Raw genomic sequence first — 20,915 nt, forward strand, 5'->3', positions numbered from 1 at the left:
CTAAAGGTAACAGTAAATAAATTATAGTCTCTTCCCAAAAATGAGCTAAGAGTCTAGCAAGAGAGACAGGGGCCTTTGTTACTTGAGAACAGCAAGGATTGTGAAGGAGAGAGATATTACTTAGTGTATGCCAGAATGAAAAAAGAAACAAACATGTATAGCCCCACAGAATGAACCCAGATTATAATATTATGATTTAAACATTGCTATGAATAAAGAACATGAGACCCATATGCATTTGGTGACAGAACTATTAATAGCAGAGTCAGGTTGATTAAGAATAGCCAGACTCCAAAGAGGAGAAAATGTGCTAGAGTGGACTTAGCATCCAAATTAATCATTTCAGAAGTGCTCCCTAAACAGTATTGTTCTAGGCAGTTTACATATTTGCTTATGCGGTTTCTCAACAGACCTATAAAACACACACACACACACACACACACACACACACACAGAGGGGGGAGATATTCAGTAATCATTACAGAATACAAAATTGAAACAAAGAGTAATTACATCGGTTATCACAGCCCGGAAGCTATGAAGTGGCACTAGAGCCTGCTGTGTTCCCTTGTTTTCTGTCTCTGAAGCCTATGAAGTTCTGAGGGCACAACTAAAGGGAAAGTTTAGATATGATTATAATTGTTTAAAATAACTTTTCCTTTACTTGTATATTTTTGTACATTTGTGCACCACACTTGTAAAGTGCCTGCAGAGGCCAGAAAATGAAAAATACCCTAGGAACAGTTGTGAGCTGCCATGTAGGTACTGGAAATTGAACATAGGTCCTCTGAAAGAGAAGCAAATCCTGTTAAACAACGAGCCATCTCTCCAGCCTCTGATTACAAAATCTTGCTCACAATCCTCAAGTTGGTTAGCAAGAACATGTGAACTACTCCAGATGGTTGTTCAAGTTCTGAAATACCTGGTTTATAAAGCACAGAATCCGTATGACCATTAAGGAAAGCACTGCCATGAGGAAAAAAACAAGTATGATGATGGGAAGGTAAACGTGAGGAAAGAGATGGAGGAAAGTACATACTATGCCAGGACCTGGCCAACACTGATAGGGACTCGTCTACTGCGCCCATGAACAAGGAAAAGAAGCTGTGACAGGGTCAGTCAGAGGGACTATTCCTAAAATCTGTAAGAAATCAGAAAGAATGAGAGCCACCATTCATCCCTGAAGAAAGGTGGTTGTGTGGGCTTTGGGACAATTGGAAACAACAAGCACCTAGTAGAGATCTTAGAAGTGACCAGTCAAGAGCGAGGAGGACCAGCTCCAACATACATTTTTCACAAGAGGATAATGAGCAGAAAAGAGAAAAAACAGGTGAAGTAGAAGATCCATAGGAGAACTGAACAATGGAGACAAATAACAACAAAAGCAAGTGGACAGGAGACAATGGGAGTATTGGGTAAGGAGAACGAACAGGCTGAGCATGAGATACGGACAGAATGATAGGAGAAACAAAGGAAAGTCGGGACTAAGGAAGGAGGAGGAACAAGAGGAAGGGAAGAAGGAATTCTATGAGAAACAATGGGAATACAACAATGTCTTCAAGGAGACTACGCATGGGGAGCGGAGGGCAGAAGCCTGACTTGCTCTCAGTCTTTCCTTTAAATGGATGAAGTCATGTCTGATGTCACTGTCTGAGTCAGTCGCCCCTCAGGAGGAGAGGTGAAAAGGTACGTATCTTGTATTCAGTTCTATCCCCATAAATGAGAGGGCAAACTCACTGGGGTGTTTTATTTGGGGGGGGGGCACTGCATAGCCTACTCCTGAGATACGTGGAATAAGGAGAATGTCTTGCCTGCTCAGAATGGATGCTGTACCCATAAGAGTGCTCAAAACTCATCCTTGGAATTCTCAGGTTCATGTCCTTGTAGCCAGAGAACTGGAAGTTAGTGGCAAACAGCTGCTGGCTTCTCTCTCACTGTGGCTAATGGGCAAATGGAATCTATACCATGGTGTTCCAAAGGGAAATTTCAATTATAAATAGACTGCCAAGGACCCTGACCACCCAGTGCTTGTGCTTGTCCACCTGACAGGTCTCATGTCCTCAGGTACCATGGAGTACCCCTTGCAAATTTTACTACTCCTGGTACTCCTGACGTAAACTCTACCTTACACCCTGGGAAACCTCCCTGTTCTGAGCCCTTTGGCCTGTGAGCTGTTAAAACTTGAGTACAACTTGAAACAGACCCCCCCATCTCTACCACTCAGTGACTGCAGTAGGTGTGCGCCTCAGGCTATCTTACTAACTCAGGTAAGACCTGAGGTCTCCCATCTAAATGGAACTGAGAGGGTCATGTTCAAATGTATGAGAGCTATTTTGGCACTATCCTATCAGAAGTTGCTACTGGGCTTTTCTTCATCTTGCTTCCAAGTCTGAAGAACAGACAGTAACCACAGAGTCTTGTTACCATGACTCATTTTGGATCTCATTTCACAGAGCAGCCTCTGGCTGTAGTTTAAGTAAGTGCCCACACAAAAGCCCATAAAGCTAAAGGCAAAAGCATGGTGACCAGGCTGTGATTCTGTTGTGATACAACTTTGGGAGGTGGGTCCTCATAAAAGAAAAGCTACTGAACTTGGGGCTGCTGCAAAGGGAGACAGTAAGACCCATGCCTCTTCCTTTTCCTTGAAAAGAAAAAAAAAAAGAATTTATGTTTAACTATTTCTATGCAATGGGGGCAGGGATGCATCAGAATGCAGGTGGCTGTGGAAGCCAGATACCCAGTTTCCCCTGGAGCTAGAATTTCAGGCAGCGGTAAGCTGTCTGACATGTGTGCTAGGAACAAAATCCAGAATAGTGTACACTCTCAGCCACTGAGCCGAGTCATTAGCTCCTCCTTGGCCTCTTGACTACCAAGAGAGGAGGAGTTTCCTCTGCCATATTCACTACATGATGTGCTGCCATACCACAGGCTCCAAAGCAATGGCCACGTGACCACTTAACCAGGGGTTGAAACTTTCAAAGGTATGAACCAAAATAAACTCTGTGTCTGTCTGTCTGTCAGTCTGTCTACACACACACAAACACACACACACACACACAATCTCGCATGCACACTCAAACAAGCAGGATCTCATTATGGAGCTCTGGTTATCCTGGAATTTCTTTTTAAAGGCCCAGCTGACATCGACCACACAGAAATCCTTCTGCCTCTGCTTCCCATGTGCTGTGATTATAGACCACCATGCCTGGCTGTCTCAGGAATTTTCATAAGAACAGAAAGGTGACTAGTGTATTTATTAGTAATTAATTTTTTAAAAAATCATTCTTTTTAAACTGTTTTAGTTTGGAGAATACCTTTTATATCTTAATGAGGGTTTATATTGAAAATAAAAATTGCATTTACCTTAAAATCTTAGGTTAAAGAGAAGTGTTACATGAGATCCAAATTGTTCAAACAATACCTAGATCTCTAAACATTTTTTTAAATTTATTTCAGATACATTTTGAAGGTTGTAATTAAGTATTTGTGGGTACATATAAATACACACACACACACACACACACACACACACACACACACATATATATATATATATGTAACAATAATATAGGAAAAGAGGCTATTAATTTGAGGGGATAGGAGAGAGACTAGGAAGGGCTGTAGGGAGGAAAGGGGGATGTGATATTTTAATTAAAATATATTCTTTTTGTTGTTGTTGAGCTTCACACCGTCTGTGAGTTGTTTCTGGGGTGTTCAGAGCTTTCTGGGTTTAGCATCCCACTATCAGTGACTGCATATTATTTCTGTTCTTTTGTGACTGGGTTATCTCACTCAGGATGATATTCTCTAGATGCAACCATTTTCTTAAGAATTTCATTAACTCATTGTTTCTGATAACTGAGTAGTACTCCATTGTGTAAATGTACCACAGTTTTTGTATCCATTCATCTACTGAAGGACATCTGGGTTCTTTCCAGTTTCTGCCTATTACAAATAGAACTGCAATGAACATTGTGGTGCATGTATCTTTGTTATGTGTTGAAGCGTGTCTGGGGTAAATGCCCAGAGGTGGAATAACTGGGTCTTCAGGTAGTACTATGTCCATTTTTCTGAGGAAACGCCAGACAGTTTTCCAGAGTGGTTGTATCAGTTTACAACCCCACCAGCAGTGGAGAAGTGTTCCTCTTTCTCCACATCCTCGCCAGCATCTGTTCTCATCTGAGTTTTGGATCATGGCCAATCTGACTGGTGTGAGGTGGAATCTCAGGGTTGTTTTCATTTGCATTTACCTGATGGCTAAGGATGTTGAGCACTTCCTTAGATGTTTCACAGCCATTCCATATTCCTCGATTGAGAACTGTTTGTTTAACTCTGTACCACATTTTTAATAGGGTTGTTTAATTCTCTGGTGTCTAGCTTTTTGAGTTCTTTGTATACCTTGGATATTAGGTCTCTATCTGATGTGGGGTTAGCAAATATCTTTTCCCACTCTGTTGGCTGCCGTTTTGTTTTCTTAACACTGTCTTTAGCCTTACAGAAACTTTGCAATCTCATTAAGTTCCATTTGTCAATCCTTGACCTTAGGGCTAGAGTCATTGGTGTTCTGTTGAGGAAATTTTCTCCTGTGCCTATGAATTCTAAGGTTTTCCCTATTCTCTCATCTAATAGTTTCAGGGTATCTGGTTTAATGTGGAGATCTTTAATCCACTTACACTTGAGCTTTGTACAAGGAGATAAAAAAGGGTCTATTTTCATTCTTCTGCATGCTGAGTGCTAGTTGGACCAGCACCATTTGTTAAATAGGCTGTCCTTTTTCTATTGAATGTTTACAGCACCATTTGTTGAAAAGCCTGTCTTTTCCAATCAAGTGTTTACAGCTCCTTTGTCAAAAATTAGTTGACCAAACACGTGAGGGCTCATTTCTGGATCTTCTATTCTATTCCATTGATCCATGTGCCTATTTCTGTACCAGTACCATGCAGTTTTCAGCACAATAGCCTTGTAATATAGCTTGAGGTCAGGGATAGTGATTTCTGCAGATGATTTCTTGTTGTTGAGGATGGATTTCACTATTTTAGGTCTTTTGTTATTCCAGATGAAATTGCACATTGCTCTTTTCAACTCAGTGAAGAACTGGGTTGGAATTTTGATGGGGCTTGCATTGAATCTGTAGATTGCTTTTGGTAAGATGGCCATTTTTAAAATGTTGATCCTTCCAATCCAGTAGCATGGGATTTTCATTTTCTGTGATCTTCCTCGATTTCGTGCTTTAGAGGTTTGATGTTCTTGTTGTACAGGTCCTTCACTTGCTTAGTTAGAGTCACACCAAGGTATTTCATAGTTTTTGTGACTATTGTGAAGGGTATCTTTTACCTAATTTCTTTCTCCATATGCTTGTCCTTTGAATATAGGAAGGCTACTAATTTGTTTAAGTTAATTTTATATCCAGCCACTTTGCTGAACTTGTTTATCAGCTGTAGGAGTTCTCTGGTAAAAGTTGTGGAGTCGCTTAAGTACACTATCATGTCATCTGCAAATAGTGATGATTTTACTTCTTCCTTTTCAATTTGAATTCCTTTGATTTCCTTTTGCTGTCTAATTGCTCAGGCCAGGACTTCCAGTACTATGTTGAATAGGTAGGGGGAGAGTGGGCAGCCTTGTGGAGTCCCTGATTTAGTGGGATTGCTTCAAGTTTCCCACCGATAAGTTTGGTGTTGGCTGTTGGTTTGCTGTATATTGCTTTTATTATGTTTAGGTATGGGCCTTGGATTCCTGTTCTTTCCAAGACTTTTAACATGAAGTGGTGTTGGATTTTGTCAAATGCTTTCTCAGCATCTAGTGACATAACCGTGTGCTTTTTTTCTTTCAGTTTGTTTATATGGTGGATTACACTGATGGATTTCCATATGTTCAACCATCCCTGCATGCCAGGGATGAAGCCTACTTGATCATGGTGAATAATCGTTTGGATGTGTTCTTGGATTCGGTTTGCAAAGATTTTATTGAGCATTTTTGCATCAATGTTCATAAGTGAGATTGGTCTGAAGTTCTCTATCCTTGTAGGGTTTTTGTGTGGTTTAGAAACGAGGGTTATTGTAGCCTCAAAAAATGAGTTAGGTAGTGTTCCCTCGGGTTCTATTTTGTAGAATAGTTTGGAGAGTATTGGCATTATGTCGTCAATAAATGTCTGATAAAACTCTGCACTGAACCCATCTGGACCTGGGCTTTTTTGGGTTGGAGGCTTTTGATGACTGCTTCTATTTATTTAGGTGTTAGGGGATTATTTAGATGGTTTACCTGGTCCTTGTTTAACTTTGGTGTCGTGAATCTGTCTAGGAATTCATGCATTTCCTCCAGATTTTCCAGCTTTGTTGAGTGTAGGCTTTTGTAGTAGGATGTGATGATTTCTTGAATTTCCTCAGTTTCAGTCCTTATTTCTCCACATTCCTTTCTGATTTTGTTAATTTGGATACCCTCCCTTTGCCCTCTAGTTAGTTGGCTAAGGGTTTATCAATCTTGTTATGTTTTTCAAAGAACCAGCTCTTGGTTTTGTTGATTCTTTCAATGGTTCTTTTTATTTCTATTTGGTCTATTCCCGCCCTAAGTTTGATTATTTCTTGCCGTCTACTCCTCTTGGGTGTATCTGCTTCCTTTTGTTCTAGAGCTTTCAACTGTGCTGTCAGGATGCTAGTGTATGTTCTCTCCAGTTTCTTTTCAGAAGCACTCAGAGCTATGAGTTTTTCTCTCAGTACTACTTTCATTGGATCCCATAGGTTTGGGTATGTCATATTTTATTTTCATTGAATTCTAGAAAATCCCTAATTTCTTTCTTTATTTCTTCTTTGACCTTGCTATAGTTTAATAGAGCATTGTTTATTTTTCATGTGTATATGGGCTTTTTGTTGTCTTTGTTGTTATTAAAGACCAGCCTTAGAGCATGGTGATCTGAAAGGATGCATGGGAGTATTACGATCTTCTTGTATTGATTGAGGCTCGTTCTGAGTCCAATTATGTGATCGATTTTTGAGAAGGTGCTGTGAGGTGCTGAGAAGAAGGTGTATTCTTTAGTTTTAGGATGATATGTTCTATAGATATCTATTAATTCCAGTTGGTTCAGAGTCTCTGTTAGTTTTACAGTGTTCTTGTTCAGTTTCTGTTTCCATGATCTGTCCATTGGTGACAGTGGGGTATTTAAGTCTCCCACTATTATTGTGTGGAGTAAAATGTATTTTTTGAGCTTTAGTAGGGTTTCTTTTATGGATATGGGTGCTTTTGTATTTGGAGCATATATGTTAAGGACTGAGAGTTCCTCCTGACAAATTTCCCCTGTAATAAGTAAAAAGTGTCCTTCCTTATCTTTTTTTGATAACTTTTGGTTGAAAATCTACTTTATTTGGTATTAGAATGGCTACTCAACCTTGCTTCTTGGGACCATTTGCTTGGAAGGTTTTTTTCCCAACCTTTTATTCTGAGATAGTGTCTGTCCTTTGTCTCTGAGATGAGTTTCCTGTATGCAGCAAAATGCTGGGTTTTGTTTATGTATCGAATCTGATAGCCTATATCTTTTTATTGGGGAGTTGAGTCCATTTTTGTTAATAGATATCAAGGAACAGTGGTTGCTGTTTCCTGCTATTGTTGCTTTGGTAGGTTGAATTGTGCCTGTGTGTCTTTCTTCTTTTGGTTTTCTTCCTTAGAAGTTTTCTTGTTTTTATTATGAGGTGGTTCCCCTCATTGTATTGGGTTTTCCACCTATAATTCGTTGTAGTGCTGGGTTTGTGGTCATATAGTGTGTGAATTTAGTTTTGTCTTGGAATATCTTAGTCTCTCCATCTATGGTGATTGATAGTTTTGCTGGGTATAGCAGCGTGGGCTGGCACTTACGCTCTCTCAGGATCTGCATGATGTCTGACCAGGCTCTTCTAGCTTTCATAGTCTCTGTTGAGAAATCAGGTGTGATTCCGATTGGTCTGCCTTTATATGTTACATGACCTTTTTCCCTTACTGCTTTTAGTATTCTTTCTTTGCTTTGAGCACTTGGTGTTTTGACTATTATGTGTCGGGAGGAATCTCTTTTCTGGTCCACTCTATTTGGAGTTCTGCAGGCTTCTTTTATGCTCATGGTCATCTCATCCTTAAGGGTAGGGAAGTTTTCTTCTATGATTTTGTTGAAGATATTTACTGTGCCTCTTAGTTGATATTCTTCACCCTCTTCTATTCCTATTATCCTTAAGTTTGGTCTTTTCATTGTGTCCTGGATCTCCTGGATATTTTGGGTTAGGAGCTTTTTGGTTTTTGCATCTTCTCTGACTGTTTTGTCTATATTTTCAATGCTGTCTTCAGCCCCGAGATTCTCTCTTCCATCTCTTGTAGTCTGTTGGAAATGCTTGCATCTGTGACTCCTGATTTCTTTTTTAGGATTTCTACCTCTAGGGTTGTCTCTTTTAGTGTTTTCTTTATTATGACTATTTCCATTTTAAATTCCTTTCTCCATTCCTTCATCTCTTTGGTTCTGTTTTCTTCTAGTTCTTTGAGTGTTTTTCTTGTTTCTTCTTTAAAAGCTTCTAATTGTTTATGTTCCCCCCCCCCCCGTTCTTTTCTAAGGATCTCTATCATCCCCTTGAGGTAGGATTTCGTGTCTGAGTCTTCTTTTTCGGAGTGTTTGGCATTCTGCTGTTTGTTGTGATGGGAGAGCTTGGTTCTAGTGTTGTCAGATTGTCTTGGTTTCCCTGGGCTACATTCTTTCGCTTTCCTCTTGCCATCTTGTTGTCAGTGCTTGGTTCTTGCCTTTCCCTTGTACCTGGAGTGTGTCCCTGGATCCCCGCTGTTTCTGGTGGCAGATGTTTTGAGTGTCTGTTGTGCAACCCAGAAGCCTTTGGCTGGGAACAGAGGGCCCGATGCCACCAGGTTCCTGGATCCCTGGATCACACCGGGCAGGCAGGCGCACACTTTCCGTGTGCTCCACTGAGATCTCTCTGCCCCCTGGCTAGTCAGAATCCCTTCTCACCCAGTTCTCCACAGTCCTGTGTTGTCTGGGTCTCCACCTTTCCTGGTGGGGATGTTCTAAGTGCCTATTGTGCACCCCTGAAGCCGTCAGCTGGGAACAGAGGGCCTGATGCTGCCGGGTTCCTGGATCCCTGGATCACCTCTAAACATTTTTCACTCATTCTGTTGGACTACAAAATAGAAAAATAAGAACTTATTTAGCATAAGTTAAATATATTAATTTGGGGAGGAGCTCAGGTTTATGGTTTCCATGTTGTCTGTTTCTTCAATGCCTGTTCACAGGAGATACCCCGGGGTAATACTACAAAATACAAGGTTCAAATGCTGAGCTATCTGGTCCCGGTACACAGAGGTGTAGTACAAGAAACCACAAAAAAAGACTTTTAGATTAGCAGATGAGTTTTGAGTTATAGCTTTACCTAGAGAAAAAAATGGGGAAAAATTAGGGGGAGGGCAGTCATTCATTATCAAAGTACAAGAGCATAACAGAGGGCCCAGGACCCTAACCTCTTCCCCCAAAACCTCTATCACCGTCACTTGGAGGTGCCTGAGCATGGTATTAGGCACATAGCCAGGTTAGAAGGGTCTATTACCCTCCATTCTTCACTTTCCATGAGGGAAAAGAGAAAATAAAGTTAAATTGAGCATGCAGCAGATCTTTACTTTGGAATGGATATGCCCAGCAATAAGAAATGGCATAATTCATAATGAAATGCCCTCACGCATACCTCTTGAATATAAGTATTTACTGTATTATTATTTGAGCTACTCAGCAGAGCTCTAAACACTAGGCAGCACATGGATAAATTGGATACAATGAAGTGAAATTGTCACAAGGGTAGGGATAACAAAGGATGCTACACAGGACAGGGACAGGGTACCAGTGAACACTAAATGGAGAAGACAGGGATGGCTGCCAGGAGAAGGTGAATCTGAGCCTAAGGCGATTAGTATGCATTTAAGTAAAGTGAAAATTATTATAGGTTTTCCAGAAAGGAAGAACAAAAAAAAAAAAAAAAAAAAACTAGGGAAAGATCCAGAGGTGTGAGAGAATCTGACAAGGAAATCATGTCTGGAAAGATCTGGAAAGGCTTTTCATTGTGCTCCACATCTGCTATAGGAAAAGTGATAATGGAGTCCTTAAACAAGCTCCTACAGCTTGAATTTCAACTGCAAATGCCTGGAGGAAAGGGTTGAAAGGAAAATGAAAAAGCAGTCGGGGGAGCCTTGTGTCTGTGTCTGGAGGGATGGAAGCCCTCTAAGAAGATCGGCGCTTCTCAGAGCCACCAGTCTCCAGCACGGGTGTCTGGGTCTGGGACTGACAGCTTCTTTCTTTTTCCAGATTTGAAGGAAATCTATAATTTTGTGAGAATTTCTTAGTTCTTAAGTATTGGAAATACTCAAAATTGTTCTTTCCCAAGTATACAGTACGTCAAACAAAAGTCACCTGGGGGCCTGATTCCTTCAAAATGAAGTAAATAAAATGCACCCCACAAGAGTGCTGTGATGATAATAAAATGATCTTTCTGAAATAAAATATCGGTAGCTCTGGGGCTAGAGTTAGTGCAAAGCTTAGGGAAATGAGGGAGAATACTGTCACCAATTGCCTGCCCTGGGCTCGTGGTAGGCTGTCTTTGTGCAGGTGTCACACATATCAGATGGTCACACCATGACTGGACCAGTTTGGTCCTTTCCTCCTTCCTGCTTGTCTGTGACAGCCTCACATGCTTTGCTTAACTACTAAGCAGGAAGCACACCTCTCATCAGACATTCACTACTCACAAAGGCCGGTTCATGAAGGAAGACATTCTCATGTTTAGAATCACTCAATCAGAGAGCATGCAGCTGAAATACCCATCACAGGAGAAAACATTACAAACACAAAGGCAGAAAAATGAAACTATTATGTAAGCATCTCCTACAAAAATCACTTTCCAAACATTCCACTAAATTAAAATGATTCTCTAAGGCCAGCATCTTCATAGTCCAGTACTCTGAGGCATAAAGAAGTTTGTCTGCTTTTGCCAGGGTCCTACAATTGATTAGATGAAGGAAAAAAATGTAAACACAATATGCCTAGCCTCAAATCCTAGACACTTTTTGTTGTCAATACTGTAGAACGTTTCTGTGTCTCTTAACGTTCTTCAACATCTCTATTAGCTACGATACTCAAACAGCACTGGGGAGAATTAGGCCTGCAAGTGAAATTTTAAGCTACCCTAGAAAGAAGAGTATCTATGATTGTGACACTTAGAGAGAGAGAAAAAAAATGATATTTCAAGAAATAAGTACATTTTTATCTTTCATAAAGTTTTAAGGTTAGAATAAACTTTAAGATAAGGCTTATTAAACCATCAAGAAAAATGAAATAATCAAACCAGGGAAGGCACCAGCAAGAGCTAGCAAGTCTCTTATTAGACAGGAAGGACTAGATAAGTCTCTCTCAACCTGTGGTTCGCAAACTCTTTGGGGGTTCAAATGACTGTTTCACAGGGGCCGCCCAAGACCGTCAGTAAACACAGAGATTTACATTATGATTCATAATAATATCAAAATTACAGCTACAGAATAGCAACACATGTAATTATGATTGGGGGTCACCACAATATGAAGACCTGTATTAAAGGGTTGCAGCGTTAGAAAGGTTGAGGACTAGAACTTTGCTATGTTCAGTATGTTTCTTTCTGACAGTTTCTCTTGTAATATACTCGACTGATACCTCCTTCAGACAGGCGTTAGCAGCCTCCCACTCTACAATCTCTCCAGCCTCTACATGGGCCAGGAAAGGTGCATGAGAACCAAGTAGGTCTAATTAGGTCCCGAGTAGAGACCTGCACTCACTTCTCTGTGTACCTTGCTGCAAACAGAAGCATGGAGCAGGGATGGAGGTAGCAGGGATGGATTTGTTTTCTTCTTTGGGAACAATGGCAGGAAAAGGAAGTGACTGAAAAGTCAGACTGCAGTCTCTCCAGGTGTCCTAGAAAACCCAGCTACTCATGTAAGCTAAGGCTTAGTTCTTATTGTCCCCATTTTTCTGGTGTCTCTCTGGCACTTGCTGATTCATAGCAGGAACTCAGCAAGAACTTAGAAATGAGGACTATCACAAGAAAAGAGAACTGCTCTCATGAGATGATCAGTGGGTAAAGAAATTTGCTGCCAAACCAAACCACCCAACTTGGGACTCACATGCAAAAAGGCAAGAACTAACTTCTAAAACTTATCCTCTGACCTCTATACATATATCTGTGGATAGTGTGTCCACACATAAATATACAAATAAAATAAAGAATAATAATGTTATTTAATATGTAGATGAATGGCAGCTTACTGAACTTAGGAGCACAGTCTCCCACATTCCTATCTGAATATACAGCTCTACTGCCTCCATCCACCATTCCTGTATCTCCCATCAGTGAATCAAAAAGAAGGTACCCTTTCCTGATTCCCCAAATGTGCATGGTACAAAATCTAAGAAAAAAATTGAGAGAGCCTTTATAAATCCTCAGCCCAGCAGCATCTGCGTTACCCAGCAACCTGTTAGAAATGTTCCAGTTATCAGACCCTGTCCCAGGGCTGTTGGAACAGAATATAGAGTCTAAAAAAACCTCCAGAGACTCCGTGACACATTGAAGTTTCAGAAGCATACTCTAAGAAGACCTTTAAGAAGTCTCTAATAAGTTGGTTTTAGAAGCCCCATTAATTCTGAGTGCCATCTTGTTAACACCAAAAAGATGTTCAACAGGAATTCTTATGCACGGTGACAAAAAGACAGAGAAAGGAAAACACCTTGTCAATCTTGGGTTCACATTCAGATACTGAGAAGCAATTTTTTTTCCTGATTTTATTGGATATATCTTATTTACATTTCAAATGTTATCCCCTTTCCTAGTTTCCCCTCTGGTAACCTCTCCCATTCCCCTTCTCCTGCTTTTATGAGGAGTCCACGTGTTTGGCTCCTTACTAGAGTGGCATATGAAACCACAGGGTCAATAAAAAAAATAAAACGTCCAGTTTTTAATATTTACTGCAACACTTCCCACCACCCCACCCTGACATTCCCCTACACTACAGCATCAAGCCTTGGCAGTACCAAGGGTTTCTCCTCCCATTGATGCCAGACAAGGCCGTCCTCTGCTACATATGCAGCTGGAGCCATGGGTCCGTCCATGTGCACTCTTTGAATAAGTGGTTTAATCTCTGGGATCTCTGGTTGGTTGGTATTGTTCTTATGGGGTTGCAAACCTCTTCAACTCCTTTAATCTTTCTCTAACTACTGAATTAAGGACCCAGTTCTCAGTTCTAGGATTAGCTGTGAGCATCTGCCTCTCGCAGATATATTTGTCATGCTCTGGCAGAGCCTCTCAGGAGACAGCTATATCAGGCTCCTGTCAGCACGAATTTCTTAGAATCAGCAATATAGTTTGGGTTTGGTGGCTGGATATGGGTTAGATCCCCAGGTTGGACAGTCTCTGGATGGCTTTTCCTTCAGTGTCTGCTCCAAAGTTTGCCTCCATATTTCCTCCTGAGAATATTTTATTTCCCCTCCTAAGGACTGAAGAATCCGCACCTTGGTCTTCCTTTCTCTTGAGCTTCATGTGGTCTGTAAATTGTATTTGGGCATTCAGAGCTTTTGGGCTAATATCCACTTAACAGTGAGTGCATATCATCAGTATATTTTTGTGATTGAGTTACCTCACTCGCGATGATATTTTCTAGATCCATCCACTTGCCTAATAATTTCATGAACTCATTATTTTTAATAGCTGACTAGTACTCCATAGTGTAAATGTACCATATTTTCTGTATCCAGTCGTCTGTTGAAGGACATCTGAATTCTTTCTAGCTCCTGGCTTTTATAAATAAGGCTTCTATGAACATAGTGGATCATGTGTCCTTGTTGTATGTTGGAGAATCTTTTGGGTCTATGCCCAGGAGTGGTATAGCTGGGTCCTCAGGTAGTACTATGTCCAATTTTCTAAAGAACCACCAGACTGATTTCCAGAGTGGTTGTACCAGCTTGTAATACCACCAACAGCGGTGGAGTGTTCCTCTTTCTCCACATCCTCCCCAGCATCTGCTGTCATCTGAGTTTTTGATTTTAGCCATTCTGACTGGTGAGAGGTGGAAACTCAGGATTGTTTTGATTTGCATTTCCCCATGACCAAGGATGATGAACATTTCTTTAGGTGCTTCTTGGCTGTGCCCCATTTTTAATGGGGTTATTTCATACACTGGAGTCTAAATTGTGTGCAAGCTCTTCCCCACTTTCTCTTCAATTGGTTTGAGTGTATCTGGTTTTATGTGGAGGTCTTTGTTCCACTTAACATGAGCTTTGTACAGGGTGATAAGAATAAATTGATTTGCATTCTTCTACATGCTGGTGGCAAGTAGGACCAGCACCATTTGTTGAAAATGCTATCTTTTTTGCATTGGAGAGTTTCAGCTTCTTTGTCAAACATCAAGTGACCATAGGTAAGTGGGTTCATTTCTGAATCTTTAATTCTGTTGCATTGATCTATCTTTCTGTCTTTATACCAATACCATATGGATTTTATTACTATTACTCTACAATACAGTTTGAGGTCAGGAATGGTGATTCCACCCCCAAAGTTCTTTTATTGTTGAGAATAGTTTTAGTTTTTTCTGTTTTTGTTTTTTGTTGTTTTGTTTTTTGGCTTTCTGGTATATATCATTTTTATTTATTATGGTAATTTTGCAACATTTTTAATGTAACACCTGCTTTGTCTAGGTATGTCAATAGAGAATTAATAAGAAAGCTGAGGGTCAGGATTCTATGGAATACATAATTTGCAGAGAAAATGAACAAATCTAAAGATAAAAAGAAAACAATGGATAAGTGCTGTCCAGAAAACAATTAAACCCAGTGGTGTAAGCTGACCTTGAGTGGCCACTGCAAGTCCTTCTAAGTAGTGTGCTCTTTTTCTTTTTTCTTTTTTTTTTTCCCTTACAACTTTATTTAAAAGAACAGAGATACAATAAGGACACATGCCCCACCATGTTCACAGCAGCCTTATTTATAATAGCCAGAAGCTGGAAAGAACCCAGATGTCCTTCAGTAGATGAATGAATACAGAAATTGTGGTATATTTATACAATAGAGTACTATTCAGCTATTAGAAACAATGACTTTATGAAATTCCTAGGAAAATAGATATATCTAGAGAATATCATTCTGAGTGAGGTAACCCAGTCACCAAAAAAAAAAAAAAAAAAAAAAAAAAACCAGACATAATATGCAGTCACTGATAATTGGATATTAGCCCCAGAAAGCTCTGAATACCCAAGAAACAACTCACAGATCATTTAAAGCTCAAAAAAAGAAAGGCCAAAAAGAAGAAGCCTCAGTCTTTCTTAGAAAAAAAAATAAGTTTATAGCACTCTCTCAGAGTGGGTTACACCTAGACCGTAAATCATTAATAACTCAATAGCTAAGAAGATAGCCTTGTGGCAATTTAAAAATCATTATGTTTAATCTATACACACCAAGAAAACCTTGACTATTTCCTTGTTATGTTTTGTTTTACATTTAATTTATGCTTATTGTAACTAGTAAGATTTCGATGCATACTATCAAACATTTAAAAAAAATCAAGTACTGACAAAAATATATTCATATAGTTATATGCCAAAATGCTTTTAAAAATCTGTACATGTATCTCTGTTTTTTTAAATAAAGTTGTAAGAGAATAGTTTTGCTATCCTAAGTTGTTTGTTATTCCAAATGAATTTGAAAATTGCTCCTTCTAATTCCTCTATGAAAAAATTGAGTTGGAATTTTGATGAGGATTTTACTAAATCTGTAGATTGCTTTTGGCAAGATGACCATTTTTACTATATTAATTCTGGCAATCCTTGAGCATGGAAGATCTTTCCATTATCTAAGATCTTCAATTTCTTTCTTCATAGACTTGATGTTTTTCTCATACAGATATTTTTTTACTTGCTTTGTTAGAGTCACATCAAGGTATTTTATATTATTTGAGACTATTGTAAAAGGTGTCATTTCCGTTATTTCTTTCTCAGCCTGTTTATTCTTTGGGTAGAAGAAGGCTATTCATTTATTTGAGTTAATGTTATATCAAGCCACTTTGCTGGAGTTGTTTATCAACTCTAAGAGTTCTCTAGTGGATTTTCTGGGGGCACTTAAGTATGCTATCTTATCATCTGTAAATGGTGATAATTTGAATTCTTCCTTTCCAATTTGTATCTCTTTGACCTCATTTTGTTGTCTAATTTCTCTGGCTAGGACTTCCAGAACTATATTGATTGGGTAGGGAGAAGGTAGGAATCCTTGTCTAGTCCCTGATTTCAGTGGGACTGCTTCAAGTTTCTCTCCATTTAACTTGATGTTGGCTACTGGTTTGCTGCATATTGCTTTTACTATGTTTAGGTATAGGCCTTGAATTCTTAATCTTTCCAAGACTTTTAACATGAAGGCACATAGATATTTTGTCAAATGCTTTCTCAGCATCTAATGAGATAATCATGTGATTTTTTTTTTCCTTTGAGTTTGTTTATATATTGGATTACACTGATGGATTTCCATATATTAAACCATCCCTGTATTCCTGGGATGAAGCCTACTTGATTGTGTTAGATAATCATTTTGATGTGTTGTTGGATTCAATTTTCGAGAATTTCATTGAGTATTTTTGCATCAATATTTATAAGGGAAGTAGGTCTGAAGTTTTCTTTCTTTGTTGGGTCTTTGTGTGGTTTAGGTATAAGAGTAGTTGTGGCTTCATTGAAGGAATGGGGCAATTGGGTAGTATTCCTTCTGTTTCTATTTTCTGGAATAGTTTCGAGAGTATTGGTAGTAGGTCTTCTATGAAGTTCTGATAGAATTCTACACTTAACCCATCTGGTCCTGGACTTTTTTGGTTGAAAGACTTTTGATGATTGCTTCTATTTCATTAGGAGTTATGGGACTGTTTAGATGGTTTATCTGGTCCTGATTTAATTCTGGTACCTGGTATCTGTCTAGAAAATTGTCCATTTCATACAGATTTGCCAGTTTTATTGAATATAGCCTTTTGTAGTAGGATCTGGTAATTTTTAATTTGTATTTTCCTCAGTTTCTTTTGGGATGTCTCCCTTTTAGTTTCTGATTTTGTTAATTTAAATACTGTCTCTGGTTACTCTGGCTAAGGTTTTATCTATCTTGTTTCATTTTCTCAAAGAACCAAGTACTGGTTTTGTTGATTATTTGTACAGTTTGTTTGTTTGTTTTGTTTCTACTCAGTTGATTTCAGCCCTGAGTTTGATTATTTCCTGCCATCTACTCCTCTTGGGTGCATTTGCTTCTTTTTGTTCTTCTTTTTGTTTAGGGTGAGCTATCAAACTGCTAGTGTTTGCTCTCTCCAGTTTCTTTTTGGAGGTACTCAGAGCTGTGAGTTTTCCTCTTAGCTCTGTTTTCCTTGTGTTCCACAAGCTTGGCTATGCTGTGCCCTCATTTTCATTAAATTCTAAAAACAATTTAATTTCTTTCCTTATTTCTTCCTTGATCAAGTTATCATTGAGTAGACCATTATTCAGCATTCATGTGTATGTGGGCTTCTTGAATTTGTTGTGGCCTCTTTTATGACCAATTATATGGTCAGTTTTGGAGAAGGTGCTGTGAAGTCCTGAGAAAAAGGTATATTGTTTTGTTTTAGGATGAAATGTTCTATAGATATCTTTCAAATCCATTTGGTTAATAATTTCTATTAGTTTGACTGTGTCTCTGTTTAGTTTCTGTTTCTATATGTCCATTGATGAGAGTGGGTTGTTGAAGTCTCCCACTATTACTGTGTGTGGTGCAATGTGTGCTTTGAGCTTTAGTAAGGTTTCTTTTATTAATGTAGGTGCCCTTGCAATATATTCAGAATTGAGATTTTTATCTTGATGGATGTGTCCTTCCTTATTTTTTTTTGATAACTTTTGGTTGAAAGATGATTTTATTCCATATTAGAGTGAAGTTTTCTTCTATAATTTTGTTGCGGATATTTACTGGCCCTTTAAGTTTGGACTCTTCCCTCTCTCCTACACCTACTATCTTCAGGTTTGACCATCTCATCCTGTCCTAGATTTCCTGGATGTTCTGGGCTAGGACTTTTTTGCATTTTGTACTTTATTGTATTAATGTTTTCTATGGTGTGTCCTGCCTCTGAGATTCTCCCTTTCATCTCTTGTATTCTGTTGGTCATGCTGCATCTATGACTCCTGATCTCTTTCCTAGCTTTTCTATCTCCAGGGTTGTCTCCCTTTGTGGTTTCTTTATTGTTTCTATTTCCATTTTAGATCCTGGATGGTTTTGTTCAATTCCCTCACCTGTTTGCTCATGTTTTCCTGTCATCCTCTAAGAACCTCTACGTTTCCCTGTGTTGCCCTGTATTTCCTTAAGGGGCTTATTGATGACCTCTAACATCAACTTGAGTTGTGATTTTTAAATCGGACTCTTGTTTTCTGGTGTGTTGGGGTTTCCAGGACCTGCTGTGGGGGAGGAACTTGATTCTGATGATGCCATGTGGCCTTGGTTTCTGTAGCTTAGGTTCTTGGACTTGCCTCTTGCCATATGCTTATCTCTGGTGTTAGCTGGTCTTGCTGATTGTGACAGTGGCTCGACCCTCCTGTAAGCCTGTGTGTCAGCACTACTGGGGGCACAGTTCTCTCCCAGCAGGGTCTGGTAAAGATAGCTACGGCACAGGTCAGCACAGAGCACAGACAGAAACCTGAAGGATCCTGTTCCAGACTGTTACTTGGTTCCAGTGTCCTGAGTGCTCTGGGCAGGTTTCTCCTGGGACAGGAATTTGAGCAGGGGTGGTGGTCTCCCCTGTGCTCTCAGATGTGTCAGTGCTGGTGTGAGACCAGCTCTCTCCCAGTGGGGTCTGGGTCTAGAGTGCTCTAAACCAGAAGGATCCTGTCCCTGGAAGTGATTTTCTGTTGATCTTAAGTACATGGTGGTAAAGGCACACATCTTTGGACAGCTATCAGACTCATATGAACAGAGGACCTTAGTGCTCTGATATGAATTCAACATTGCTCTTCTATATGCCTTCAAAGGGAAACATATTCAAACCATTCCCTGTCTTGCAGTTAAGGTTAGGTAACTTGGGAAAACATTCTATCAGCCTTGTTCCTGACCCCATCCGAAGTGGTATACGACATACAACATTTTTAGTACCTGAAGGAATGAGCTGGAATCTGGAGTTTGGTAACAGATTTTAAATCCTGGCCGTACCAAGTGTTTTGTAAAATCAGATGTCCTTTCTGTCTCAATGTCCCAGGCTGACTGCCGGCAGAACTTGTTAGGATTAAGCTAACTGGTGCTTATCCAGCCCAGAGAGTGGCAGTGCACAGCAGTTCCGTATTGTGATCCAACTCTCTCACCGCATATAAGAAAATAAGAGTGGAGACTGGGGCACAAAGGAAGTTTCCCAAAACGTACAATGTTTGAGGCCAGAGACAGAATCAGAATCTTAAAACCCTTGACTGCTGAGAGAGAATTTTCAGTCAGCAACCACAGGAGGCATTCTGCAGATTTAAATAGAAAAGACAGAGAGCATGCTTCCATAAATGTGGCTCTCCTGTTGCCTGGCTGCCTACCTCGTGGTCATGAGGCTGAAGCACCTTCACACATTCCCCTGCTATACCCAGCTCCATATACAATCTGAGAAACTGATGACTGATACCACCTGAAACCCCACAGCCAGTAATGAATCACACCAGCGCTTGCTCATTTGATGGATTCTCTATGCAGCAGACCACCTAGGGGTTTCAAGTCTCTGAGCTCTCCGGCGGAGGTGAACCTTCTCGCCCTTCCATCTCTGGTGGGAGCCATTAAGCTGACATCACCATTTTCCACACTTCATAAAGAAGTGCTAACATCTGGAAATGGAAACCACCTGACAGAGCTTTGACCAAGATCACCACATCACTCAAAGCAAGGGAACTCCGGGGCAGGTAAAATGAGAAAGAGATATCTTGAATGTCAACCAGGCCAAAGATGAATAATTTGGGAATAAAGGATGTAGACAAAGAAGGCTGAAATTCCAGCCCTGCCACTTCTAATTGGGATGGTAATTAACCTCTGAACTCTGAAGCACCAAGCAGTGTATTAAAAGAAATGGTTTTGGAGTCAAGTGGTCTCAAGTTCAAATCCCAGCTTCCTGGAATGCCTATTGTGTCACCTTGGTGATGCGGCTCCTCCTAACGACCTGAATTTTCTAATCTACAGAAGACAGACGCTGTGCTGTAAGGAAAAAAACAAATACTAAAGCATGATAATGCATGCCTGGAATCCTAGCACTCAGAAAGTGGAGGTAGGGTCTTGATTATGAAGTAAAATGTGGGGGGGAAGCTCTGTCTCAAAACCACCTACTGCACAGGGTGATAGGGTTCAAAGAGATGCTATATGCAATGCCTGCCTGACATTTGTGTATGAAAAAGAATGATAAAGCTCTACCTAAAAAAGATAGGCTCAGCCTCTTCAGACTGTCTGGGGAAGACGAAATTTAGTCTACCACCCTTGGGTGAAGAAACCTTCCTACTACCATTTAATGCCCTTCTAACCCCACACACTCACCTCCTTCAGCCACAGGAGCTTTGGGGCCTGCATCTCCACAGACATCACACCACCTACGTACTGAAGAACACTGTGCTTGGTGGCATTGATCCTGTGAACCTGGCTGACAGCCCGATGGTCCAGCCACATAATAACATTTCGAGAGGAATCCCCTAGAAGGCATAAGAGAAACACACAAATAGAATGCCATCTTCTCTTTCTGATTCAAGGGAGCAACGATGTATTATTCCCAGGCAAAGCACTCCACGATTTCTACTGTAAATGCATGTGTCAAGATTGAAGAAATTGGGTGCAGGGGAGATGACTCAGTGAGGAAAGGCACTCAGCACCAGCATGTCAGCCTGAACTGGACCCCAAAACCACACCC

General features: G+C 40.1%; 1 protein-coding gene across 4 annotated transcripts in view; it reads right to left on the reverse strand.

Moving 5' to 3' along the window:
- Positions 1–20,915, reverse strand: part of FGGY (FGGY carbohydrate kinase domain containing) — a 358,793-nt gene that overhangs the window by 300,376 nt on the left and 37,502 nt on the right. For 3 of the 4 annotated variants that reach the window (XM_080921783.1, XM_080921785.1, XM_080921784.1), the window contains one exon: positions 20,549–20,700. The exons of the other annotated variant lie outside the window; for it this stretch is intronic. In XM_080921783.1, coding sequence (XP_080777909.1) covers positions 20,549–20,700 — 152 coding nt within the window. The remainder of the gene's footprint in view (positions 1–20,548; positions 20,701–20,915) is intronic. 4 annotated transcript variants of the gene reach the window in all.

This window comes from Micromys minutus (assembly GCF_963924665.1).
Source record: "Micromys minutus genome assembly, chromosome: 9".
NCBI classification, from domain to species: domain Eukaryota; kingdom Metazoa; phylum Chordata; class Mammalia; order Rodentia; family Muridae; genus Micromys; species Micromys minutus.